General features: G+C 41.0%; 1 protein-coding gene across 13 annotated transcripts in view; it reads left to right on the top strand.

Moving 5' to 3' along the window:
* Positions 1–27,707, top strand: part of MINDY2 (MINDY lysine 48 deubiquitinase 2) — a 104,519-nt gene that overhangs the window by 8,063 nt on the left and 68,749 nt on the right. For 12 of the 13 annotated variants that reach the window (XR_006274654.1, XR_006274655.1, XR_006274656.1 and 9 more), the window contains exons 2-3: positions 15,304–15,361; positions 26,860–26,924. Coding sequence is in view for 10 of the 13 variants with exons in the window: in XM_043493599.1 (XP_043349534.1) it covers positions 15,304–15,361; positions 26,860–26,924 (123 nt within the window). In the remaining 3 variants the exon portion in view is untranslated. Of the gene's footprint in view, positions 1–15,303; positions 15,362–16,678; positions 16,784–26,859; positions 26,925–27,707 lie in introns of all 13 variants that reach the window. The other variant, XM_043493602.1, reaches the window with a different exon arrangement.

Here is a 27,707-nt window from a genome sequence, read left to right as displayed (position 1 = left end):
TCTTTTCCATGGGTCCAGATGATGATGTCATCAATGTAGCGCAAGTAGAGTAGGGGCATTAGGGGACGAGAGCTGAGGAAGCGTTGTTCTAAGTCAACCATAAAAATGTTGGCATACTGTGGGGCCATGCGGGTACCTATCGCAGTGCCGCTGATTTGAAGGTATACATTGTCCCCAAATGTGAAATAGTTATGGGTGAGGACAAAGTCACAAAGTTCAGCCACCATGGCATTGTTCCTCTGCAAACACGTGAGGGTTGTTAAAATGTGTTTTTTCTTAAGCCATTCCTTCCCTTCTTGCCTGTTTTTTTTTTTTTTTTTTTCCCCAGACTCTCCTGTTGTGTTAAATCAATATAGTGATACAGAAAACGTCTAAATAACAAGGTTAATATACAGGATTCATAGAATCATAGGACTGGAACAGACCTCAAGAGGTCATTTAGTCTGGTCCCCTGCACTTGTGGCAGGACCAAGTATTATCTAGACCATTCCTGACAGGTGTTTGTCTAACCTGCTCTGTGGAATCTCCATCATTGGAGATTTTTAAATCTCCCTAGGCAATTTATTCCAGTGCTTAATCACCCTGACAGTTAGGAAGTTTTTCATAATGTCCAACCTAAACCTCCCTTGTTGCAATCTAAGCCCGTTGCTTCTTGTCCTATCCTCAGAGGTTAAGAACAATTTTTCTCCCTCCTCCTTGTAACAACTTTTTATGTACTTGAAAACTGTTCTCATGACTCCCCCCTCCTCCCCCGAGTCTTCTCTTTTCCAGACTTAAAAAAGCCAATTTTTTTTCAACCTTTTTTCAATCATGTTTTCTAGGCCTTTAATCACTTTTGTTGCTCTTCTCTGGACTCTCTCCAGTTTGTCCACATCCTTCCTGAAATGTGGTGCCTAGAACTGGACACAGTACCCCAATTGAGGCCTAATCAGCACGGAGTAGAGTGGAAGAATTACTTCTCGTGTCTTGGTTACAATAGTCCTGCTAATACATCCCAGAATGATGTTTGCTGCTTTTTTTTGCGACATTGTTACACTGTTGACTGATATTTAGCTTGTGGTCCACTATGACCCCGAGATCCCTTTCTGCAAAAGGTACGGTACTCCTTCCTAGGCAGTCATTTTCAATTTTGTTTGAGTGCAACTGATTGTTCCTTCTGAAGTGGAGCACTTTGCATTTGTCCTCATTGAATTTCATCCTGTTTACTTCAGACCATTTTTTTCCAGTTTGTCCAGATCATTTTGAATTATAATCCTATCCTCCAAAGCACTTGCAACCCCTCCCCACCCTAGCTTGGTATTGTCCGCAAACTTTATAAGTGTACTCTCTATGCCATTATATAAATAATTGATTAAGATGTTGAACCAAACAGAGCAGCTCTAAATTCATCATAGATTATCTCTGACTTTTGTATATACAGATTCATTGATCAGATTGTCTAAAGTCTTTTTAGCAATTCACGTTCTACTGTTCATCACAAATCCTGAGTCTACCTTGACTTATTGAAGACCTTGCGAAGTTCTTGATCAGTTTAAGTTTCAAAAAGTTTGCTTCGGTAAAAGCTGCAGTAACTGGCAGGGTTGAGCTGTACAGTGCAGCAAATATATAGGTAAATATGCTCCAGTATATTCTTCAAAATAGTTTTTTTTTCTAATGGTGATGAAAATGCAATCTGCCATTTCAGCAAGATTTTTCAGTTCTTGCTCTGTCAGGTAGAAGAAAAATCAATCAGTATTTTTTTGAGAACGCCACATCAGTACCAGCCTTAGCAATTTTGAGTATGATTACAAAAAGAAACATTATGTAGAACTAAGTGACTCTTTGAGAATTCTGCCTCTATTTAATCACACTTCTGGGGTATTACCCCTGGCAACACTTGAGTTTTGGTAACCTTCTGGAAAAGCAGTACTCATTGGGTCTGCACAGATACCTCCTTATATATCAAATGTTTGTAACCAGATTTGTAAGAAAGTTGTGTGGTTCCCAACTAGCACAGCTCTTTCCCCTAAAGAGAGATTAGAAGTTTGAGGAAGCAGGAAAGTGAGCAGGGAACATGAATGTGTATAAACTGTACTTTCAAAGAACTAAAATTACTGGTAAGTAACTTTTTTCTTTTTCTTTGAAGTGGCTCTGTAGATTCCAACTTGGAGTCTAGCTTGCAGTGCAGCCTCCAGGATGTTGGGCTGAAGCGTTAAAGTTAAATAAGAATTGCAGAACTGTTCTCTCAAAGCAAATGTCAGATTAGTGTGCCAAATTGAGAGAACAGTTTTGTATAAATGAACACTAGATAGCAGCTGTGATGGCAATGAGACGGGGGCAGTCCATTGAAGCAAGCCTTTGGAAGGCATGGAGCAAAGTGTGGTTATCCTTTCAGACTTTATGTATAATGGCCTGGCATACTGAACAACATTCTGATAAATGGCCATTCCCAAGGCATACTGGGCAGCAGATATGAGAGTCAGACTCTGCAGACAGAGAGGGGTGAAATGCACTACTTAAACCCAGGCTCATTCTCTGTGTTTCTTGGGTTGGATGTGATGTCTTGAACCAAAGTACCTGGGAAATTAAGCTGTGCAGAAACTATTTAAAATTCCTTAGCTAAAACAAATTACTTAGATATTTAGTTTCAAGTCTAAATTACAAGAAGGAAACTAGTAGATGTTTGGTCGAAAACCAGAAGCTCTTCTAGCCCCAGAGCAAAAGTGTTTAGTCACCCACAGCTAGCCTCAGAAAGGAAGGAATTCCAAGGCGTTTGGGGACCACAATATCCTTTGAATTCCTGGTATTGTAAGGCAGTGCTTGTGTCCAACAGTCACTCTTTCCCTAGAAGGATCTATGTCAAAAAATCTGCTCCTTCACAAATGTGACCATTCTAACTTGTCTTCTGTTTTCTCTGATGGTGGTCCTATCTGTCCATGATGCCAGTTCTGACCGATCTTTATTCAGTTTTCCCATGACCATTGTGATGGTTTTTAGGGCACCCAGCATGAAGAGTCACCTTGTCATCCCGTGTCGCCCATGTGAGGGAGTCTGAACTGTGCCTGGCTGGGTGTCCGCTGCCGGACATCACTGGCCTGTTAGCCACTCAAGCACTTTCTTCTGGGCAATGCCAGCCCTGTCTTCACCTGCAGGTTAACAATAGGTGAACCCTTGTCCCCAAGTCCCTTTGAATTGTTCCCCTCGAATATCCAGCCCTTGACACTGGCTGCTCACAGAAATTCCAGCTCCTCTGCCCCCAAAGGAGCAGTGTGCCCAAGTTGTACCTTAAACTCCTCCTTCTGTATGACATGCAACATTTATAATAAAACAAAATAAGGTTTATATAAGAAAGGATAGAGATTCTACTAAAACAGGAGTGAGTGGTGGAAACGAATGATTTAAATACGAAACAATCCTAAAACATGAACCTGGGTCTAAACTTATAGTAGTTGTCTTTTCTGTCTAATAAAGTTTTTTCCCCCCCCCCCCCCCCCCCAAGATCCAGTCTGTTGCAGAAGTGGCTGGCTTCCTAAGAATCAAGATCCAGTATTTCATGAGAACACTTTGTGCTTCAAGATCTCTCTTCAGAGAAAGAAAAGGAGTACTTGTGGCACCTTAGAGACTAACAAATTTATCTGAGCATAAGCTTTCGTGAGCTATAGCTCACTTCATCGGATGCATGCAGTAGCTCACAAAAGCTTATGCTCAGATAAATTTGTTAGTCTCTAAGGTGCCACAAGTACTCCTTTTCTTTTTGCGAATACAGACTAACACGGCTGCTACTCTGAAACCTGTCTTCAGAGAAAGGATGCAGACTACCTCTCCTTCCTGTGTTAACTGAAATAGTTTTTCATTTCCATTCATAGATAGGGTGAATCTGTAAGGTGGGAAATTTATCCAAATCCTCAGCTCAGTCAATTTTCACCTTTATTTATAAATGTTCAGACACATTTATTCATATTTTCTGAACATACACATGTGCCAGACAATAGACAGATAAGACGGAAGAGGTAGGGATACAAGTTATGATGTTCCAGGGTACTTGGAAGCTCTCCTGCGCTTCATGATGGTTGTCTTGGTCGCTGGTCTGGTCCTTCAGTCTTTTTTTTTTTTTTTTTTTTTTTTTTTTTTTTTTTTTTCCAGTTTCCAGTACAGTATTTCTCTGACTTGGGCTCTTGTTCACTTGGCTTTTTATAGTTTTTCACATTACAAGTTCATTAACTGTCCTCCAACCAACATTAAGAGTTGTATTACGTAACCCATACAATACACGTGCACAAGCTTCACTTTCTATAACTTTTGCTGTCTACCCTGTTTTCATGTCATCTTACTCCTGGTTTTTCCCAATATAGAAGCTTTTAGCATGACATTTTGTGTGTGATTTCACTGATTAATTTCCTCTTGTTTCTTCCAGTACAATAAAAAAAAACTTTACTTTTTTCCCTGTCAGCTGTGAGCATTATCTAAACAAGTCTGTGTGAAAGAAACTAATGTGGTCTTGCCATTCTGTCAGACTAAGCCAAGGCATAAGTATTACACAATCCAAACTTATTTACTGTTAGAGACTAACAAAAAAAAAAAAAAAGAGCTGTAGCTCACGAAAGCTTACGCTCAAATAAATTTGTTAGTCTCTGAAGTGTCACAAATACTCCTTTTCTTTTTGGGGATACAGACTAACACGGCTGCAACTCTGAAACTTATTCACTGTTGTGACATTTGCCAGGGTGCAACCTGAACTAATGGACTGCAGTGTTCCCTTAGCCCTCCCGCCTAAGCCTTTACAGTGCTTAACTGTCAGAACAGCAACCCCTCTAGGCTTTGCTCACTCACAGTGACTAGCATGTAAAGCAGGGGTTCTCAAATGGGGGGTTGTGATCTCTTAGGGTGTTGCAAGGTGATTAAATTGTGGTCACAAGCTGACAGCTGTGTGGAGCTGGCAGCCCCAAACCTCAATTAAATTACCTCCCCCTTAGTTTATAAGAGGGATCACACTTTGAGGCTTGCTATGTGAAAGGGGTCACCAATGGGAAAACGTTTGAAAACCACTGATGTAAAGTCCCTCCCAGCCATCCATGAATAGATACAGGGTGACACCTGCATATCACTCAGTCCCAAAATAGGAAAATATAGTTGTAAAACCACAAACATTGGCAAGGAGTTTGAGTTGACTAGAGTATCTGAACTACTGCTAACCTTTTTAAAGAATTGACTAGGATTCAGGTTAACTATGTCCCATTTACTGATGTTTTCAAACTTTTAAAATAATAGTTCTGTCTCTCATAGGCATAGTGTGGATTAGTTAATGGTCCTACAATGAAGCCTCAGATATAAAGTGCTTGTAGACCTCTTTTTTGCAGATTGTTGCAGTATAGTTACTTTGGAAATGAAACATTTTGTGGAGTTAGGTAGTTTCAGGTATGCTGTTACAGGGACTGTGTATGAGTACAGAAGACTTTGTTAATTTCTATTTTGCTGTACAAAATGTGAGTATTAAAAAAGCCACATAAAATCATATAATTTGAATGTAAACTAAATAAGTGATTCAGCCATTACCAAGGTGTCCTATATTTAATCTCTCTCTCTTTTAACTATATCCCTAGCACATTAACATAGAAAGGACAACTTTTCAGTGGCTTTGATTTAGGTCCTTTTCTATAACTGCATATACCATATGTATGTCAGATTTATCCTTTTCAGTTCATGAATATCAAGGTGGATAAAAATTGATCTAACATTCTTACTTAAATCTGATTTTTTTAAAATTACATTAAATATAGGTTTAATTTTTAACAAATAGGACAACTTGTATATATTTTAATGGATTATAGTAAATTTAGGCCTTAATATAGGAAGTATTAACCAGTACATGTTTTTGGCCTAATTTTAAAGAAAGTGACACCACTGGGCTGGTGAAAGTCACTGGTTAAGAACCTGGACCCAGAGTTTGTTGACATGCTAAATCTGCTTTTGATTGCAGTAACCTCGTCTGCAGGTCCAGAGAGAATATTATCTTCAATTTATTTAATTAGTTCAGTTCAATGACTAATTCATCCAAAGTTAAGAAACTAATGGGAGTTGAAAAAGCTTGTTCTCTTCCAATCTATGCATAAAAACTAGTCTTGAGAGGAAGAGATCTACTCATTCTAAAATCTCGAACATGGTGGTCCGAAACAATCAGTGCAGATATTACTTCCTTTGTTTAATAAATCAGTTGATTTTTTTAAAATGCAAAATATGTTTTGATAAACTCTATTTCTTATGTATCCAGGACATTTAAGGTAGTTTTATTTTACTAATTAACAATTTGAAAATGCTGGTTTTGTGCATTTTTAATTGAATTTGAACTTCTGTCAAAATCATAATCATTTGACACAAATCACAAGTAAAAAGACCCCAACGGGTAATAAAGTAAATAAGGAATGTGTCATTCACAATTTTCTAACATAATATGTAAAAATTAAGAATCTGAATAAAGGTATGGTAAGCTCTAAAATTGCTTAAATGTGTATAGATTTCTAATGAATTCTCCTGATTATTATAAAGATACACCAAATTTAGTGTAAAGCATATATGTAGTTGAAAATCAACATGTTTTAATGGTTACCAACCAGTGAGTATCAACTTTACTTTAGGAAAATAATTAAAAAGTACAAATGCAAAATGTGACTAAAATTTTTTATTTAAATTAACATTTCCTGCATTCTCATTTAAATCATAATTAAAATGGGTCACTTAAATCTTTTTGATTTAAATTTTCACCATGACAAATTTTAAGGAGAGCTATCAGAATGAATTTAACTGGCAAATTTCTCAAAATTATTATGTGGCACTTAAATGCAGTCTTGTACTTTAGAAAGTATATGGAGAAGTAAAAATATAACACACTGCAGAATGTGATACCCATACCTAAAATTGCTAGACACTTTCTATCAAAGAACCTATCTTCAGTTGCTTATAACTTTGCCAAACTTACACTTGTTTGCACTGAAATTTTCTGTTCTAGGTGTATGCTTAAGTCTTGTCGTGGTGGTTGTTGAAAGTGGTCAGAAAAAGTGGTTTGACAGTTTCCAAGAATGAGGTTAGGGAAAACTACATTATTTGTCCATGTGGTTTTTTTTTTTTTTAAAGTTCTTTATTGAGAAACTGACACCTCCATTATTTGTAGCAAGGAGTCAAAATTTAGTAGGGCAGCTGCCTTGACATTAGGCATGTGGTTTTTGCTGTCCCTGTGAAAATTTGCCCACTACTTCTTTGGGGGCAGAGAAGCTGGAATTTCTGTGAGTAGCCAGTGTCAAGGACTGAATATTCCAGGGGAACAATTCAAAGGGACTTGGGGACAAGGGTTCACCTATTCTTAACCTGTAGGTGAAGACAGGGCTGGCATTGTTGAAGTGACTCTGTAGATTGCAACTTGGAGTCTAGCTTGCAGTGCAGTCTCCAGGATGTTGGGCAGTGTAGGACCTTATTCGCCTGATGGCACTGCCTTTTCCAAGGAAGAATGAGGCACCGGTGGTAACCTGGCCACCTATTCCATCTAGGGTCAAGCCAGCGATGTCACTCCGCTCTCCATCTCCGGCATGCTACTCCCTGACTGTCTATGTGGGGGAACTACACCAGTCCGCAGAGGCCCGGCACCACTCATTGGTACCACCCAGTACTACTGCTCCGTGGTCGTCTTTTTTGGAGACCTCGGAGTCCTATCATTCAGAGAGGTCTAGTGGCACGAAGTCTAGATCTAGGTGACACTGCCAGCCCCCTCTGCCATTGTGGCCACCTCAATGGCAACCACCAGCTCAGTGGCCTTCTGGATTCCCTGGGCTTCTCATGAGGCCCAGGGTCAGAGCCAGGTGTCAAGATCTAGGTCTGCGTCAGTCGTGTCTGCATCCTTCATCCCCTTGCAGCACCTGGCACCGAGAACATCTCCGGCTACAATGCCGGTGCCTCCTCATGCTGCTCTGACCTCGGCACTGGCAATCATCTCTGCACCATTGGCACACCAGCCCCACAAACAATGTTGACCTTCTTGGTGCTGAGGGCAGTGACCAAGGTCACATGCCAGTGCTCTCGTCCTCCCCAGATGAGGCCATTGCGAGCACTTCAGTGGCCCTGGCCTTAGAGGATTGAAGGGTTCTGCAACCGTTGTTGTGCAGGGTGGCCCAGAACCTGGGGATCCAGGCAGAGGAACTGGTAGAGGATGGTGATCCCATGGTGGACATCCTTGCCCCCTCTGGGCCCTTGCGTATTGCGCTGCCATTCATCAAAAGTATAAATGAGACCACAAAAACTTTGCGGCAGACTCCAGCCTCTTTGCCCCCTACAGTGAAGAGAAATGAGAGATGCTATTTCCTCCCCTCAAAGGGTTACGAGCATCTCTGTACTCATCCTCCACCCGACTCCTTGGTGGTGGATGCTGCAAACCAAAGGGAGCACCAGGGGCTTCAGGGATCGTCCCTTAAAAACCAGGAGGTTTAAAAGGTGGACTTGTTTGGGAGGAAAATCTACTCCACCAGTGGTTTGCAGTTCCACATTGCAAACCAACAGGCCATCATTAGTAGGTACTCCTTTAACACCTGTGGAGCGATAGCCAAGTTTGCTGAGCTACTACCACCAGACTCCTGCTCTGAATTTAATACCTTGGTCTAGAGAAAGGCAAACTCATTGCTAGGGCCTCCTGGCAGGCTGCTCTTGATGCTGCGGCCGCCCAAACCATGGCTACGGGGGTGGCCATGAGAAGGTCCTCTTGGTTCCAGGTCTCTGGACTTCCTCGTGAAGTCCAACAGACCATTTAAAACCTAGCCTTTGAAGGTCTGGTCTTAATCTCTGAAAAGACAGACTGGAGACTGCACAGTTTAAAAGGCTTGAGGGCCACCCTCAAGTCCCTAGGCATACACACCCCTGCCACACAGTGCAGGCATTTAAGACCTCAACCTCCTCTGCAGTTTTACCAGCAAAACTGACAGGATGGTTCCTGGAGGAGGAATAGAGCAGCAGGGAAGATGCCCTACCTATCCTCAGACCAGAGCTCTGGCTAGATCAAGCCTTCCTCGGGCCAGAAACTGGCCTTTTGAAGATGTGCATGAGATGGCACACCAGCTCAGGAACTGAATCCACCCTGCCTTACCTTCTCGTCATGATTGTCCCCTTTCTACCCTGCCTAGGCCCATATTACATTGGACTGTTGGGTTCTACGCACGGTAGAAAGGGGATATTCTCTCTAATTCTCTGCTCTCCTGCCCTTCCGCTCCCCTTCCCTGTCTCTCTTCAGGGACCCTTCTCATGAGCAACTCTTTATACAGGAGGTGCACTCGTTCTTCAGGAGCTATGGGGCAAGGGCTTCTATTCCAGGTATTTCCTAATACCGAAAGCCAAAGGTGGGCTAAGGCCCATTCTAGACCTATGCGAACTCAAGTTCATGAAGAAACTCAAGTTCCATATGGTCTCCTTGGCCTTCATCATCCCTTCCTTGGATCCAGGGGATTGGTGTGCTGCCCTCGATTTTAAAGATGCATACTTTCATATAGCAATAACTCCGCCCCACAGAAAATACCTCTGGTTTGTGGTGAGCAACAATCATTACCAGTTCATAGCCCTCCTGTTCGGTCTGTCAGCGGCACCTTAAGTGTTGTGTACACGTTCCTGCACAGGTGGCAGGTACAGGTGTTCCCATACCTTGATGACTGGCTCATCAAGGGCTGCTCCAGGTTTCAAGAGGAGGCACAAGTCGACTTCATAAGAGCGATGTTCGACGAGCTGGGCTTTCTTCTGAATGAGGTGAAATTAATGCTGTCCCCAGATTAGAGGATAGCGCTTATTGGGGCAGTGCTGGACTTGACACAAGCCAGCGCATACTTCCTGGAAGCAAGGTTTCAGGCCCTCGGCTACATCATTCAAGGTCTCGGGCAGTTCCCCACCACCACAGCAAAGAATTGCCTGAAACTTGTAGCACACATGGCTGCCTGTACCTATGTGGTGTAGCATGCCAGACTCAGACTTCGACCCCTTCAGTTGTGGCTAGCGTTTGGTGTATCGGCCAGTCCGGGACAGCTTGGACAGGATCATGACCCTGTCTTGTCCTGTCCTCGACTCTCTCTCTCCTGTGGTGGCTCGACTCACAGGTGGTATGTGCAGGGGTCCCCTTCACCAGCCCACAGCTGTCTTTCACTCGTGACAGGTTTGTCAACCTTGGGCGGGGAGCACATCTGGGGGATCTTAGGACTCAAGGCCTCTGGTCTCGGGCAGAACTTGTGGTACACATAAACGTCAGCTGAGAGCAGTATGCCTGGTATACCTGACTTTCCGAGCTCACTTGACACGGAGATGTGCATCACTTATGACAGACAACACCGCGGCGATGTTTTATATCAACAAACGGGTGCACGCTCTTCTCTCCTGTGCCAGGAAGCCCTCAGGCTGTGGGACTTTGTGTAGGGCATTCGTTATACTTGCAAGCATCGTACCTCCCTGGGGCACAGAACCAGTTGGCGGACTATCTCAGCAGGTCATTCCATGGCCACGAGTGGTCCCTATGCCTGGACGTTGGGAAAGCTTTGGAAGATTGAGATCACCAGTTTTGTTTGCCCCATGACTCAACAGGAAGTGCCAGCAGGTTTGCTCCTTCCTGAATCAACCCGGGCTCGATCACGGATGTATTTCTCCTCCCATGGGGAAGCCATCTACTGTATCTCTTTCCACCCATTCTGCTAGTTCAGAAGGTACTCAAGATTCAGTGGGAACGAGTTTTGGTGATATTGATAGCTCCAGCCTGGCCCTGCCAACAATGATACACATCACTCTTGGAAATGTCCGTGGATGCTCCAGTCACCTTGCCGTTCTTCCCAGACCTATTAACTCAGGATCACGGCTGTCTCCAGCACCCGAACCTTGAGTCACCTGCACCTCATGGTGTGGAAGCTCCACGGCTGAACCCGATGGAGCTTTCCTGCTCAAACCAGGTTAGGCAAGTCCTTCTTTGTAGTTGGAAACCCCTCCACCAGAGCTACCTACCTTGCCAAGTGGAGAAGATTTTCAATCTGGTCAGCACAACAACGTTTCTCCCCGATGCTCGCCACTATTCTGATTATATTGGACTACGTTCTCAATCTCAAGCAGCAGGGCTGTCCATGTCATCATAAGGGTACACTTGGCTGCCATTTCTGCCTTCCATTCAGGCGCAGAGGGCCGCTTGGTCTTGGCCAAGCCTATGGTCAGCCGTTTCCTGAAAGGTCTCAACAGGCTATAGCCACATGTCAGGCAGCCAATCCCAGTTTAGGACCTTAATCTGGACCTTTCCAAACTGATGGGTCCACCCTTTGAACCATTGGCAACTTGCTCCAATCTCTCTAACCCTCTCGTACAAGATCGCGTTTCTGGTGGTGATAACCTCAGCTAGGAGGATGTCTGAGCTCAAAGCTCTAACGTCAGAGCCTCCTTAAATGGTGTTCTGTAAGGACAAGGTTCAGCTCAGGCCTCATCCAGCTTTCCTTCCGAAGGTTGTCTTGCAGTTTCCTATCAACCAGGATATCTTCCTCCCCATGTTTTATCCGAAGCCTCACTCAAATGGCAGGGAACAGAGGCTTCACTCATTGGATGTCCGCAGAGCACTAGCCTTCTGCATTGAGAGAACGAAGCCATTCTGAAAGTCCATCCAGTTATTTGTGGCTGTGGTAGACAGAATGAAAGGTCTTTCTGTCTCTTCTCAGCGGATTTCGTCATGGATCACGTCCTGCATTGGAGAGTGCTACAACCTGGCATGGGTGCCTGCTCCTCCAATCGCTGTGCACCCCACCAGGGCACAGGCCTGTTCAACGGCTTTCCTGGCTCAGGTTCCTACCCAGGAAATATGCAGAGCAGTGACGTGATCCTCCATACGCGCTTTCACCTGCACTATGCAATTACCCAGCGGGCCAGAGATGACGTGGCCTTTGGTAGAGCGGTACTCCAATCAGCGGACAACTCCGACCCTGTCTCCTGAACTTGGGCTTGTGAATCATCTGTCTGGAATTGGCATGAACGAGCACTCGAAGAAAAAAACGGTTACTCACCTTTTCGTAACTCTTGTTCTTCAAGATGTTAATGTCTATTCCAATACCCTCCCTCCTATCCCTCTGTCGGAGTAGCCAGCAAGAAGGAACTGATGGGAGGTCGGCTCGGCTGGGCCCTATATTGGACACCATGAAGACGCTACTCCGGGGGCGCCCAGGCCGACCTTACGGATACTGCTAGGGGAAAAATCTTCTGGCTGTTGTGCACGTGGCGTGTGCACACCTTTTTGGAATGCACATGAACAACACATCTTGAACAACAGTTAGGAGAAGATGAGCAACTGTTTTATTTAGGTTCCAAGTACTTTCCACTGAAAATACTTTACTTAACTGCCACGATGAGAGGCAGTGTTTTTAGATATGGTTGAGCTCCCCCTTTTTGGTGGCCCACTAGATTACTGTGAGAAGATCCAGACACTTGCCTTCATGTCAGTAGGCTGCAGCCCTGTTTCCTCCATTGGCCTGTCTGGCACATGGCCTGGGCATCAACTGTGTATATTGCCTCTTCACAGAAATGGAGCAGTGCTGATTCACCTGTGGCTTAAGTAGCCCTCTTCCAAATTCCACCTGAAGATGCAAGTCTTCTGCTTTACACCTTCAAGGGGCTACGTGGTAGGTGTAGCAAGTAACCCACAGATATTTTGCACAGAATTCTAACACATTATTACTTAATCGCCTGAGAAATACACAGATCTATATAAAAATAATCATCCCTTATATGCATTTCCCTGCCTGAGTTTCCTCACCACTCCAGAGCATTCTATGGGCTGTGGATGGGATCCTCTGTGGGATCCAGGATCCTTTCCTTGCAGCTATACGACTTCTCTATCAAAACATGGAGCCTCTCTTCCTAGGTCATCTTGCTTTCTGACTGTGGCCAAATCATCCCCTTCCCCTCATCTTCCTATACTTGAATCTTATTGTGAATTTTTCCCTGATCCACCCAGCCTCTATGGCCAGCATCAGTATGTTGGTATCATTTTGTCCTGCTTGGGGAATTTCCGCTCTCCATTTCCCCTCTCCTTTCAGACAGGATGAGGCGGAATTCCCTTCCAGCTCAAGCAAACCCATTGTCCTAATGTACTTTACCCTGCATACAAGGCTGAGTTCTAATGACTCAACGTTGTCCCTGGTCTTTGAACAATCCTGCCAGCCCATGGTGGGTACACATCAACAGAGGCGTATTAGTGATACTGTTATGAAAATTACAGTAACTTCGTAACCAGAATTTGTAAGATATACATATAAATTACCCCCAAATCATTAGAGGCAGGGCATTAAAGATAATCACTATTAGCGTGAATTGTTCGGATATGAACAAGAAGCCAGTTCAGAGACTTCAGCGCAGATGTAATCCCATATCCTCACATTGCTTAAGTGGATCTTATTTTATATTGGCTGTAGCTTCTGCTTGAACTCTATGGGGAGGACTAAGCACATTTTTTGTAGTCAAGTTTGAAGGCAGCACAGGCATCTAGCTCTTGGAAGGTCTACATAACAGAAAAATAGCTATGGTTTCATGGCCTGCTGTGGATTGTGAAAGACAGTATGGACCAATATTGCTGCTTGGGGATTTAAGGGTTTATCTATACAGGGGAATTACTGTAAAATAAGTAGGGTGCAAATTTAGATCTCAATAGCTATTCTACTTTGACATTTTGTGTGAATGCTCTTATTCCACACTGAGTGCCTTTTAGCAGTTTGGGGTAATCCATTTCTAAAATGAATTAACCTGAAACTTTAAAGGCACTCTTAGTGCAAAATAAGTGTATCCATATGGGGAGTTAATGTGGAATACCCATTCAACAACAGCTATTCCACACTATCTATTCTGGGGTTTTTCCATGTGTAGACAAATCCTTGCAACAGAATTCTAGGGCTGCACGCCATTTTGGGAAAAATCTTGTATGCACACTTGCCAAAGGATTTGAAAGTAATTTGTTTGTAGAGTTAGTGAAGCCCTGCACAAATAGATTTATTTGCAATTAGATTGAGATGTTGTATAGGTCTAATCGTTCTAAGTAGTTCAGTTTTAAAGTTTCAAAAATTCGCTTGTCTAGGCAAATGCTGCCATCAGCTTCTTGAGAATCAAGTATTAAGGTTTTTCAGCCCGTATGATTCTGAAACCTTTCCAAAATTGTAAGTGTCACCGTTGCTGTTCTGTCTTCCAGAGTTTTCAGGGAGCTCTAGTGCTGCTTATGCTGTTTATAGTTTTGCCAAGATGCAGTGGCGTGAAAACTTGTCTTGGTTTCCATTTCTGTTTTTTTTGAATCCCACTGGAAGCAGTGAAACAGACAATTGAATTTCATTTTCATCAGTTGCAGAAGTAGTCACTGGAACTATTTTCTAAAGAGGGTGACTCGGTTGAGGTTTGGGCTCTGTGTTCAGGTAAAGAAGTAAACAGAGAAGACTCTCATCTTCTAGCAGCTCTAAAGGCTTGGGAGACTGGCTTGAGAGTTTCACATTTATCTGATCCCTACTAGTTGGAGACTGATACAAAAGATGGTGCCCCAAGCAAGATTCAGGGATTTCAGCACCAGTTCTTTTTTTTGTGTATATGGAGAGGGGTTTCACTTAATTACTTCCACAGTAATTTGGCCCAGTGTTTAGTATCTGTTTAGGTTCTAAGTTTATTCCTTTAGTGATTAGGTATTCTCTTAAAAAATCCTATATCTGTATTTGCATGATGGAGGGGAGAGAGGAAAAACTTGATGGGATAATTTAGAAAAGTGAAATACAATAGAGAGAGAGGGATGGACCTTGTGAGAAGGAAGGAGAAATGTAGGAGAGGAAGTAGGAAAAAAAAACGTTCTAGGGAAAGATCAGGAGTTGGAGAGAAGAGAAAGGAAAGAAAAGGGTAAGTGAAGCAAGGAAGGAAAAGATCGTAGAAAAGCAAAAGATGTACCACGTAAATTTTTTTTAAATTGTATATAGTGGAAAGTTGACCATGTTACATGAAATACAGTACACAAACAGTATGCAACTCTTATTCCTTTAAGTTGTGTGACCGTACGCTCAGGTTGTGGTAGAGAGATCTTTCACCCTTGTTTGTGTTTAGTTCATGTACTAAAATAGAAAGTATTTTTTGAAATATTATACTATGGTATCCCTTAAAGGTATCATACAGGATCTGGGCCCCCTTGTGTTAGGTGCTGTATAAACACAGACCGGACAGGTCTGGTCTCTGCCCAGAAGAGCTTGTAAAATTACTTTTCAATTTTAATATAACACAGACTTCCTCAAATATATTCAATTTTTGAAACAAAATCCTTTTCTTTCGCAGGTCAAGCTGCCACCGATGATGGAAATCATAACTGCTGAACAGCTGATGGAATATTTAGGTTAGTAGTGATCCAGAATAGATTTATAATTGTATTTAAGAAAGTAGTTTATCACTTGGTAGAATTACATAAGAATATTTTTCCATAAAACTTTTATCCAGCAGGTTTTGATTGAATATAGGTTACACAAAATATAATCTGGTATATTAGACTACCTTTGGTTACAAGTCTTGCTTTTCACTGGTGCTGCTAATGGAAGTTCTGTATTCTACCTTTGTGGTTAAATGTAAAATGTTGGTGTGGCTGCTAGCTTATGGCCTGGGTCATGCAGGTGGCCTGGTCTCATGCTCCAGGATTCCAACAGACAATTTCTCATGCCTGTTCCTTGCTTTGTTCATATTATATCTCCTGAAAAGTACTAAGACAATTGTTTCTTTTAATTATCTACAATGACTTTATTTTTCTCCTTCTTGTTCTTTCCTAATTATAGGAATAGCAAAAATTTAATGCAACTGGCATGGCAAATGGGGTCTCTTATTTGCAGGGACCACTTCATTCTCGGGTTCAGTCTCTAACCCATCTGCAACTTTTCAGCTGACAAATTTAACTCTGATAGTTCAGAAAATTCAGACATTCAAGGTTCAATCACCACACATCTTAAGCTCTAGATGCTATAGGTCCTTCCCTCCTAGCCTAATAACTTCGGAGTAGTAATTCAGTTTCTTGTATCAAATTAACCTGAAAACGTGTAAAGGACGATTTTCTGTATAACATTCCCTCACTAGGGAATAGTTTATTGTGGATTAAAGTAACAAGGAGGAAAAACACCTAAAGATTAGGCGCTATACCAGTGGTTCTCAAACCTTTGGTCTAGTGACCCCTTTCACATAGCAAGCATAGCTGAAGGGTCTGGTGGTGGTTTTTTTTTCTTAAAGCAGGAATTCAACCACTTTATGTATAAGGAATACTGCATATCCTTCCCACAGTTATTGTACTTGATCTTTTGGTGCAGAATGAATTTACAAATAAATTTGGTTAATGAGTTTTGAAATAACATCAGTTTTAAAGTTGTTGGGGGTTTTTTTTTGTTTTGTTTTTTTTTTAAATGAGTTCTTTAAGAAATTAAGCATCCAGTGTCGGAACACTTTACTAATCTTAATAATGGAATAGCAGACTTTTCAAACTCCCCATATAGTTAAAACTCACTGAAATCTCACGCATTGGCTCCGTTTGAAGGGATTCATTTTATGATTAGTAGTAACTTTCTGCTTTGCTTTTCATAACTGAGGCTGATTAAATATAATTTTGGTCTTCAGGGAATGTCCCAGAGAACTGTTCTCTTAAGAAACAGCCACCACCTCTTGTTGTTCCCAATAGGAAAGAAGTTAAGCCACGCTGAGGAGATCGTGGACCCTCACGGCCGAGGCGACACCATCTTCTTTGAGAGCAGCTTTGCTTCACTCTTACTTGGAACAAAGGGAAGTAATGGCTGTTTTGCAAGAGGTCATTTTAACTGAGGGCTACTGTCATCTCTCCGTCCCATCAAGAGCCCTAGGAGATGGCAAGAAAGAATGGGAAGCATCACATGGTCTATATGGCCATATACATATCTGTAATTTGGGGCTGCAATTAAATTTTTTTCTTAGTTGCTATAATTCAAAAATTCTTGTGTTTTTTTTTTTTTTTTTTTTTTTTTTTGGTCCCCCCCCCCCCCCCCCCCCCCCCGGTAGCATTTCTTTTAATCTACTGTTTGAAGGCTGTTCTAAGCATATAGATTGAGGTTATTTATAAAATTTGGTAACCAGCACCTATTACAAATAGCAAACAGTGAATAATAATGGAGATTTAAAACACTTCTACCATTGCTAATGCTACAAAGAAACTCTTAAGCAGCCCTACTAGTAAACTGGCTATGGAGAATATCCTATAACATTTTCATAAGGATGAATTACAACTCTGGACTTGTTACCCGGGGTTTTTTCAACTCAAAGCTCTTGGTAACTTTTACTCTGTGCGAGGTAGTGGTAGGAAATAAATCAGGGGAGACACGGCTGTCCAACTGATAGATGGCTGGCACAAACAGGACAACACGAGTGCTTTCACTTAAAGCTAAACTTTACTTAGTCTCAAGCACTTATACACACGTCCGCAACAGGTTAGTAAAACACCCCAACCCTTGATAATTACCAAAGCTGAGTGTGGCTCTTGAGTGGCACAGCGACAGCCCCTGTGCCAGTGGGGAACACATGATGCATCCAGAGGGAGAGTCCAGTTCTGAAGAGTCCCACTACTTCAAACTTTTCTGCCTTATTTATACATTACATTTAGTAATAGAATGACATGTCCCTTAAAGAAAACTCGTTAAGCAAGCAGTTCCAATGGTCAATCAAGAGGCTCCTTCTGATTATTGATTAACCAAGTGTGAGTTTTTCCAGAGTTTGCAGCCTTGAGGTTCCAATAGACATTCCTGGGGCACATCCTGCTCTTCTAAAATGCATGTATCAGCATGTTTCAACTATCAGCTTCAACACAATTCTTATCAGGAAGGACATGGGGTCAAGCTGCCCTTTCTGTGGCACGGAAAACCCCCTCCCCTCCTTTTTTGGTCAAGCTGAGTTTGCTACATGGCCACTTTACGGCCTGCTGACTTGACTGCTTTTAGCAATAAGCCATAGTGGTTTCAGGCACTTTACTGGTTTGCTGACATCTCCTCATACAGACTGACTGACTGATTCTTCTTTGAGTGATTGGCTAACAGGATTTTGCTCTTGGTGTGCATGTGAGATGGTTTCTTTTGGCCTGTAGAGTGTGGGGCTATGCTTGCATCCTAGGTGTCCTTTTACCCCCCCCCTCACCTGATGGTGTAAAGGTTGGAACAGGTCCAGCTGTCCCTGAGTTCTTTCTTATGGCCTGTGGCTGTGAGACAGAACCTCTGCAGTTTTCTCCCTTGCTCTGGACACCGTGCTAGCAGGTGTTGGTCAGAATCAGAGTTTTATATAATTAATCATCTGTTTACAAAAACACATCTTTTTCCCCTTAGATAAACTTGTTAGGTTAGACACTCTCCTTTCCCCTCCCGAGGGTATTAGAACTGATAGGATTTAAAATCTGCTATTTCAAGTTCAGGATGGTGATTATGACCTCTATAATTCCCTCATTAGATCTTCAGGACTGATTTTGCAGCTCTTGACTTGCAAGAGGCCTATTCTATATATCCATCCAGGCTACAGGAAATAAGTTGGATTCCTGGTGGAAACATCTTGCTACCAGTCCTACCCTTGGTCTTTCCACAGCACTGAATGTATTCAGTAGTCGTGGCAGATTATCTAAGGAGATAAAGAATCCAGGTTCATCCATAAATTGACTACTAGAGGATTTGAGGAAGATCACCACAACAGGCGATTAACTCAATACAAATAAATCTGATGTGGTTTGCCTCACTAGACCCACATCAAAAGACAAAAAACTGTACTGACTGAACATAGATTTCTTAGGAACACTGATAGAGTCCAGGTCAGTGACAGCTTATCTTACACAAAGATTCCAAACAGTGATATGTTTTATCAACCCACTTCAAGATCAATTAAGAACATCAGTACGAACATGTCTCTGGCTACTAGGACCCATGGCCTCATGCACTTATGTCAGAGATTATGCCAGACTTCATCTACTTTCCATTGCAGGATGGTTGAAGTTGAAATCAGTGTATCTATCCAGAAGGCACTGCATGGACACGATGGTCAGAGTCCCTCAAGAAGCCTTCTCCTCATCAGGTGTACATCAGAGTACCTTTCTATAGACTGCTGCCTCCCAAGACGCTCTGATAGACATAAATATCTAGAGCTCAGAATTGTCCAACTGGCATGAAAAAGCATTCCTGGTTCCGCAATACATATTCTGACAGACTACACCACAATTATGCATTATGTCAACAGGCCGTTGGGGAGCAAGATCATTCCCTGCTCTATCTGGCAGCCATGTGGTCATGGAATTGGTGTATTCTGAACCAAACCACACTGGTTGCCTTGCACCTTCCTGGTCTTACTATTTGCATAGAACAGCTGATGGGTTGTTCTCAGATTACCATGAGTGATCTGTCAGAGACTCAGTCCTACATAACATCTTTCACAAGCGGAGATTTCTAGAAATAGACTTATTTGCCACAGACCAGAATAACAGAAGTCTGACAATCTGTTTAAGAGAGTGTTGGAGTCCATCCTCCCTGACAGGTAGGGGTGGGGTGTGTGTGTGTGTGTGTGTGTGTGTGTGTGTGTGTGTGTGTGTGTGTGTTTAAAAAACAAAAACAAAAACAAACCTATTTATTGCCTGGCTATTAAGATTAATGCATACCTTTCCACCAATGCCCATGATGCCAAGGGTACTGAGGAAACTCCATTATGGGCCAGGCAGTTCTGGTATTCAGAACTGATGAGCCTTTCAACACAGCCACCATCACCTTAGTGGCCCTGGCTGCATAGTCTTTGAGAACAACGGTTAGATTATACACCTGGACCCCACTCTGTTACATCTGACAGTCAGTATGCTGACTGGATGATGTCCACAGAAAGAAGCTTTCTTCTGAGGTTCAGAACATTCTGCTCTATAGCAGGAAGCCTTCAACCAGATTTAATTATAAAGCTGAATGGAAAAGATTTTTAATTTCGGGGATCTCAGCGCTAGCTTTCTCCCCTGACATCACCACCAATTTCAGCAATACTGGACTATTTACTAACTCTGAAATCTTAATTTTTCAATCAGCTCTGTAAGGTTCCTTCTAGCAGCAATATCTGCATAACACACTCCTATCCAGGGCCATGTTTTCCACCATACCATAGCAGGAAGATTCCTTAAAGGCCCCATTCATGTTTTTCCACTGATTTGGAAGCCCCCTCATCCTTGTGACCTCAATATAGTATTGGTAGACTTGGAAGGATGAGATTTTCCTCAATAATTGTCATAAACAGTCAGTTTCATTGTATACACACAAACCAACCAGAAAAGATTTTCTTAATCAAAATTTACAAATAGGCAAACTAGGAGAAATGCTGCTTGGGAACTTTGACATTTGATGATGATAACAGTTATAAAGATTGAACATTTTTAATCTCATCATCTTCTGTCATTGTCTGACCCCTCCCTCCATAATCTCCCTCAACTGTGAAAATGTAAATAATAAAAATTGGAAACAGTGCTTAAAAATAAACATCAACATTATCTGTCAAAATAATAAAATAAAAATTCAATTCTGCCAAGCTAAGTATTAGCAGAGCTGATGAATTCTTTCCCCCTCCCCTCGTTAGTGCTGAGCAAGCTGTTCCCTTTACCACCACCACCTACCTGCAAAGACAGCTTTTCTTAGTAGCCTCATATCCGCTCAAAGGATAGGGGCGAGTCAGGCTCTCATGACAGATGGTCCCCCTTATTAAGTGTTTCATGAAGACACAGTAATTTTTGGATCTCTTGCTAAATATCTGCCAGGTTTTCTCAGATTATGGTAAGAAGCTGCCTGTTGTGAGGAAATTCCCACTGTTTCATTCCTCTCAAAGAGCCTGTTAGGAGATGGTGAGTTAATATCTGGTAAGGAAAGAATGAACTCATAGGGTTTGGGGGAGAAAGATGCTCCTATTGGGATCCGCTTCCGCCTGTCCACTGCTAAAGGATCTCTCCTCCCCCCGCCTAAGGGGGGGATCCACAGGACCTGGAAGCCAAGTGATTTTGGGGGACAATTAATAAAATAACAGGAATAGGAGTGCAGTCAAAGGGAACCTGTCAGGGATACCAAGTAGAGAACCCCGGACAGCGCCCACCGCTCCTCAAAGCTGTCAAGGGAGTCAGTGGACGCCACCCAGAGGAACTATGCCGGATGCGTGAACGGATGGAGGATCTGAAATAGTCCCCACAGTCACAGGAGTCTCCATCCGCCAATCTCCTCTCCCTGGTTTTATAGATGGGCAGTTTAGCCAGGGCCAGGAGGAGGCTGACCTGGAGGTCCGGTGGCTTTATGGGGCCACGGATAGGGAATGCATAGATAAGGAGGTGAGGGGAAATGTATCGCCAGAAACATAACAAAATATTTGTGAGGTGCTGGAATAGGGACTGCCACCTGGCGCACTCCAAGTAACTGTGCGCCAGGGTCTCCCTCCTGCCACAGAAGGGGCAGGTGTCCGGGACAGGGGTAAACTGTGCCAAATATACGCCCATGCTCATGGCACTGTGAAGGAGCCTTGATGCTGCGAGGCAAAATGAAGCAACAATGGGAGGATTCTGAAAGGCTAGTAGCTAACTTTGTGTGTGTGTGTGTGTGTGTGTGTGTGTGTAATGGGATGGCACAAGAGCCTTTGGTCTGGTTGGTCCCCACACATCTCTTATTCCCAAGAGACAGAAGATTATGCTGCTTGTGGGGAAAGGAGTTGGCTCTTTGCAGTACTCCTAGCCAGTTGGCTGCTGCCAATATCTTCAATTTTTATATAACTTGATTAGTGCATTATACACAAATTAAATGGCTTATTAGATCTGGATGCATTAGTCAAATTCTACAACTATTTGAAACTAAATCTAATACCACGTTTTAATCTGACATATAAAGCAGATACTGCTATGTTCTATCAGTGTCTACAGATTTATTGGTTTCAGAGTAGCAGCCTTGTTAGTCTGTATTCGCAAAAAGAAAAGGAGTACTTGTGGCACCTTAGAGACTAACAAATTTATTAGAGCATAAGCTTTCGTGAGCTACAGCTCACTTCATCGGATGCATTTGGTGGAAAAAACAGAGGAGAGATTTATATACACACACACACAGAGAACATGAAACAATGGGTTTATCATACACATTGTAAGGAGAGTGATCACTTAAGATAAGCCATCACCAACAGCAGGGGGGGAAAGGAGGAAAACCTTTCATGGTGACAAGCAGGTAGGCTAATTCCAGCAGTTAACAAGAATATCAGAGGAACAGTGGGGGGTGGGGTGGGAGGGAGAAATACCATGGGGAAATAGTTTTACTTTGTGTAATGACTCATCCATTCCCAGTCTCTATTCAAGCCTAAGTTAATTGTATCCAGTTTGCAAATTAATTCCAATTCAGCAGTCTCTCGTTGGAGTCTGTTTTTGACGTTTTTTTGTTGAAGAATTGCAACTTTTAGGTCTGTGATCGAGTGACCAGAGAGATTGAAGTGTTCTCCAACTGGTTTTTGAATGTTATAATTCTTGACGTCTGATTTGTGTCCATTCATTCTTTTACGTAGAGACTGTCCAGTTTGGCCAATGTACATGGCAGAGGGGCATTGCTGGCACATGATGGCATATATCACATTGGTAGATGCGCAGGTGAACGAGCCTCTGATAGTGTGGCTGATGTGATTAGGCCCTATGATGGTATCCCCTGAATAGATATGTGGACAGAGTTGGCAACGGGCTTTGTTGCAAGGATAGGTTCCTGGGTTAGTGGTTCTGTTGTGTGGTGTGTGGTTGCTGGTGAGTATTTGCTTCAGATTGGGGGGCTGTCTGTAAGCAAGGACTGGTCTGTCTCCCAAGATCCCACTGTTCCTCTGATATTCTTGTTAACTGCTGGAATTAGCCTACCTGCTTGTCACCATGAAAGGTTTTCCTCCTTTCCCCCCCCTGCTGTTGGTGATGGCTTATCTTAAGTGATCACTCTCCTTACAGTGTGTATGATAAACCCATTGTTTCATGTTCTCTGTGTGTGTGTGTATATCAATCTCCCCTCTGTTTTTTCCACCAAATGCATCCGATGAAGTGAGCTGTAGCTCACGAAAGCTTATGCTCTAATAAATTTGTTAGTCTCTAAGGTGCCACAAGTACTCCTTTTCTTTTTACAGATTTATTGTTTCAGAGGGTCTGTAACTCATGCCAAACAACAATTTGGGTATTGATTCAAGATCTCTCATTAACTTTGTTTAAGTATGTTTTGTCTGGGGTTATGATCATCTGTGCATTGCTCTATATTATTTCATCACATATTAAAAATCAAAGTCTAGACAAATGTATTAGGATTTTCTGTTCTCTTCAATAAACTAATAGCTAACAGAGATGCTGAGGGTTGGCTGCCCTTAAGAGTGAGATTTATAGCCTCAAAGAGTGAGATTTTTCCAGCTGGTGTGTTCGATCACCTTTGGTCCTTGGTGACTGCCAATAGTCCAGGATTTTAAACCAACTTGCACTTAATAGCTTGTTTTAAAATGTACACTGCTTAATATTGCATATGAAACACTTTAAATGTTCTAATTCATCATAACGTCCAGGGCATGTGAGCAATGTAAACTAATGGATTTTAATCAAAAAATTTATTTGCTGTCTGGGACAGAAACCTGGATGGTTGGAGATCCCTGAGGACCTGAGTTGTTAATGCCTGGTTTAGGCACACAGTCAGTGGACAGTATAAGAGATATATTCAAAAATAAACTTTTTATATAAATCTAACAAAGAGAACTGTTTTATCAATACAACAATGTTTGTTTTGCATATCACCTCATAGTGATCATCCATTTGAAAAACACTTTTCAGTAGGGCTGTCAAGTGATTAAAAATATTAATTGTGATTAATTGCACTATTAAACAATAGAATACCATTTATTTTAAATATTTTTGGATGTTTACTACATTTTCAAAGATATTAATTTCAATTACAACACAGAATACAAAGTGTACAGTGCTCACTTTATATTTTTTATTACAAATATCTGCACTGTAAAAAAAAAAAAAAATAAAATTGTATTTTTCAATTCACCTCATACAAGTACAGGTGCAATCTCCATCATGAAAGTTGAACTTACAATTGTAGAATTATGTACAAAAAATAACTGCATTGAAAAATAAAACAATGTAAAACTTCAGAGCCTACAAATTCACTCAGTCCTACTTCAGCCAATTGCTCAGACAAACAAACTTGGTTAGCATTTGCAGGAGATAATGCTATACACTTTTTTACAATGTCACCTGAAAGTGAGAATAGGCATTCACATGGCATCGTTGTAGTGGCGTTGCAAGATACTTATGTGCCAGATGCGCTGAAGATTCGTAAGTCCCTTCATGCTTCAACCACCATTCCAGAGGACATGCTTCCATGCTGATGATGGATTCTGCTTGATAACAATCCAAAGCAAAGCAGCCTGATGCATGTTCATTTTCGTCATCTGAATCAGATGCCACCAACAGAAGGTTTATTTTCTTTTTTTGGTGGTTCGGGTTCTGTAATTTCTGCATCTCTTTTAAGACTTCTAAAGCGTGCTCCACACCTTGTCCCTCAGATTTTGGACAGCACTTCCGATTCTTAAACCTTGGGTCGAGTACTGTAGCTATTTTTAGAAATCTCACATTGGTACCTTTTTATGCATTTTTGTCAAATTTGCTGTGAAAGTGTTCTTAAAACGAACATGTGCTGGGTCATCATCTGAGACTGTAATAACATGAAGTATATGCAGGATGTGGGTAAAACAGAGCAGGAGACCTACAGTTCTCCCCCTCCAAGAAGTACAATCACAAATTTAATTGATGCATTTTTTTAACAAGCATCAGCAGCATGGAAGCATGTCCTCTGGAATGGTGGCTGAAGCATGAAAGGACATGAATCTTTAGTGCATCTGGCATGTAAATATCTTTCAATGCCAGCTAGAAAAGTGCAATGCAAAGGCCTGTTCTCACTTTCAGGTGACGTTGTAAATAAGAAGCAGGCAGCAGTATCTCCTGACAATGTAAACAAACTTGTTTGTCTTAGCGATTGGCAGAATAAGCAGTAGGACTGAGTGGACTTGTAGGCTCTAAAGTTTTACACTCTTTTTTGTTTTAGACTGCAGTTATGTAACCAAAAAAAATATGTATTTGTAAATTACACTTTCACGATAAAGAGATTGCACTTCAGTATGAGGTGAATTGAAAAATACTATTTCTCTGGTTTATCATTTTTACAGTGCGTATATTAGTAATAATATAAAGTGAGCACTGTACACTTTGTATTCTGTGTAATTGAAATCAATATTGAATGTAGAAAAATATCCAAAAATATGTAATATCAATTGGTATTCTATTGTTATAAGTGCCATTAATCATGATTAACTTTTTTAATCTTGTGAGTTAACTGTGATTAATTGACAACCCTACTTTTCAGTATTATTTGATTTGGATATAATTGCTTATATTACATTTACAGCAAACTAAAATAATTAGGTTCTAAAATAAATGCAAAATTAATTAAACTTAAATAAAACACAACCAAATAACAGTCCTTTATTTTTACATTTATTTGAAGTAACTGAATTTAATGAAATCTGAAGCTAACAAAACATAAAGGATTCAGATTTCACATTTCTTTTAATATCTATATTGGTTTCTAATTTGGAGTCTGATTTTATTCATGTACTTCGTTATTACCATGTGGCCCCTTGGCTGCTGTTACAATTTCTTTGGTGGCTTAAACTTGAAATATGACTCGATTTGCTAGCTTCACTTGGATAATAGAGGGCTGTTTCCCATCTAGTCCGAGGTTTAGTCTGAATGGGCAAGAAGGCTGTCAGGAAAGATATCTTTAAACAAGGGGCTCAGGTGGTTTGCACTTGCAAGAGGAATATTTTGCTGTGCAAGCAGAATTGTAACTTTCACTTCGGCATGTGTCTCCAGGGGAAAAAAACACATTTTGAACAGAGACAAAGTGTAATGTATAAAAACAAAGATTTGAATATTTTATAAAGGTTAAATATAAAAATGGGAAATTAATAGACAAGACATTCAAACAGTATAACCAGATTTTTAGAAGCATCTATGTTAATATGATACAAATAGGGAGGGGATATTTTTGTTTGTTGTAAGAATTTTGTGTCTGTATAACTTATTGTATTTTAATAATCCCTATTGCCTTGGATAAAGGCATAAGCTATATTAAGTAATTGATATATTTAACTCTCATCAGGACACATTGAAAACTGTACAGAAAACAGAAAATCTTGGACCCAATAAAAATTAATTTATAAATCACTAAAAGAACATTGCAAACAATATTTTGTCAGAAACTCTAGAAATAAATGACTACTAGCGCAAAAAAAAAAAAAGTCAGCAAATAGCATAGCTACATGCCCAACTGAAATGTTTACCTGTCATTTGGGTTTCACTTCTGATAAGATTGTGTATTTACTTTTTCTCTAACAATTCTGATTAAAGTTCTGAGGAAGTGGGCACTCCATCAGTTAAACTTAAATTCATAGATCCTATGGTCAGAAGGGATCACTGACCTCATATATAACGGGTCATAGAACTTCCCCCAAACAATTCCTAGATCATTTCTTTTACGAAAATATCCAATCTTGACTTTAAAATGTCTGTCTGTGATGGAGAATCCACTATGACCCCTGGGAAGTTGTTCCAGTGGTAAGGTTTTTTTTTTTTGTTTTTTTTTTTGTTTTTTTGTTTTTTTTTAAAAAAGGTTGTTGATTAAAGATGCCACCATTTTGTCAAAGAGCTTCAGGCAGATAGATGTACTTTTTTTAAAAGTTGTCTAAAGCTTTGAGTTGTAGAATAAACTATAACTTGAACTATAACTTTTTTTTAAGGAGACTATATTCTTGATGCAAAACCAAAAGAGATTTCTGAAATTCAACGTCTAAATTATGAGCAGGTAAGAAACAGAGTTTCTAAAAAGCAATTGTTTTGTTTTTCAGTAATGAACTAAAGCATATTTTCCATTAAATTACTTTTGTTGAGATTTGTAAAATTCACCAATGTATGGAAAATAGAGCCTTTGTTCTTATTTATTCAGTATCAACTTAGTTTTACAGTATCTGTCCTAAAGTAGAGAAGATGAGTTATTGCTATACGAATCACTTTCTTGAAAAGATGCAACCATTTTTTCTTGTTTATAGTAACAGATTGGCCTTGGACTTAGTGTTTAATCTGACTTCTAAGTCTTTGCCTCTCTTCTAGCAAAGAAAATAAAATGTCTTTGCATGCTGTTATATCCGCCATGGCAAAATGAGTTCCTTTATCTGCAGCAAGTATAATGACAGACTCTATTGTACTTATTTTAAAGTAGATCATGTTTCAGTTCAGATGTCCCTGGAGTACTGGTGGTAGGTACTTATTCTGAAATCTGTGATCGCAGGAAAACCATGCTTTTCAGATTAGCGTACCCTATTCAGATAGGAATAGAAAATTTAATCTCTCCAAATTTATCTGTAGATGCTGCTGTAACCAGATCACAGAAGTAGTACAGAAAGTCTTAAGAATTCTCTGAAGTGTTTTATAGGTATTTCTTCTAACTTCAATTGAGGATATAGTAGTTGATCTAGTAACAGTAATATACTTATTCCATTTTTAAGTATAACTGAGGTAAAGGTGTGTCTACCAAGTATGTATTTTTAATAACAAACCTGTTGCGGATACTGCTGGTATAGAGTAGCTG

This window comes from Dermochelys coriacea, chromosome 10 (assembly GCF_009764565.3).
Source record: "Dermochelys coriacea isolate rDerCor1 chromosome 10, rDerCor1.pri.v4, whole genome shotgun sequence".
NCBI lineage: Eukaryota > Metazoa > Chordata > Testudines > Dermochelyidae > Dermochelys > Dermochelys coriacea.
The sequence above is the reverse complement of the archived record's forward strand: the minus strand, read 5'-3'. Positions and strand labels throughout refer to the sequence as shown.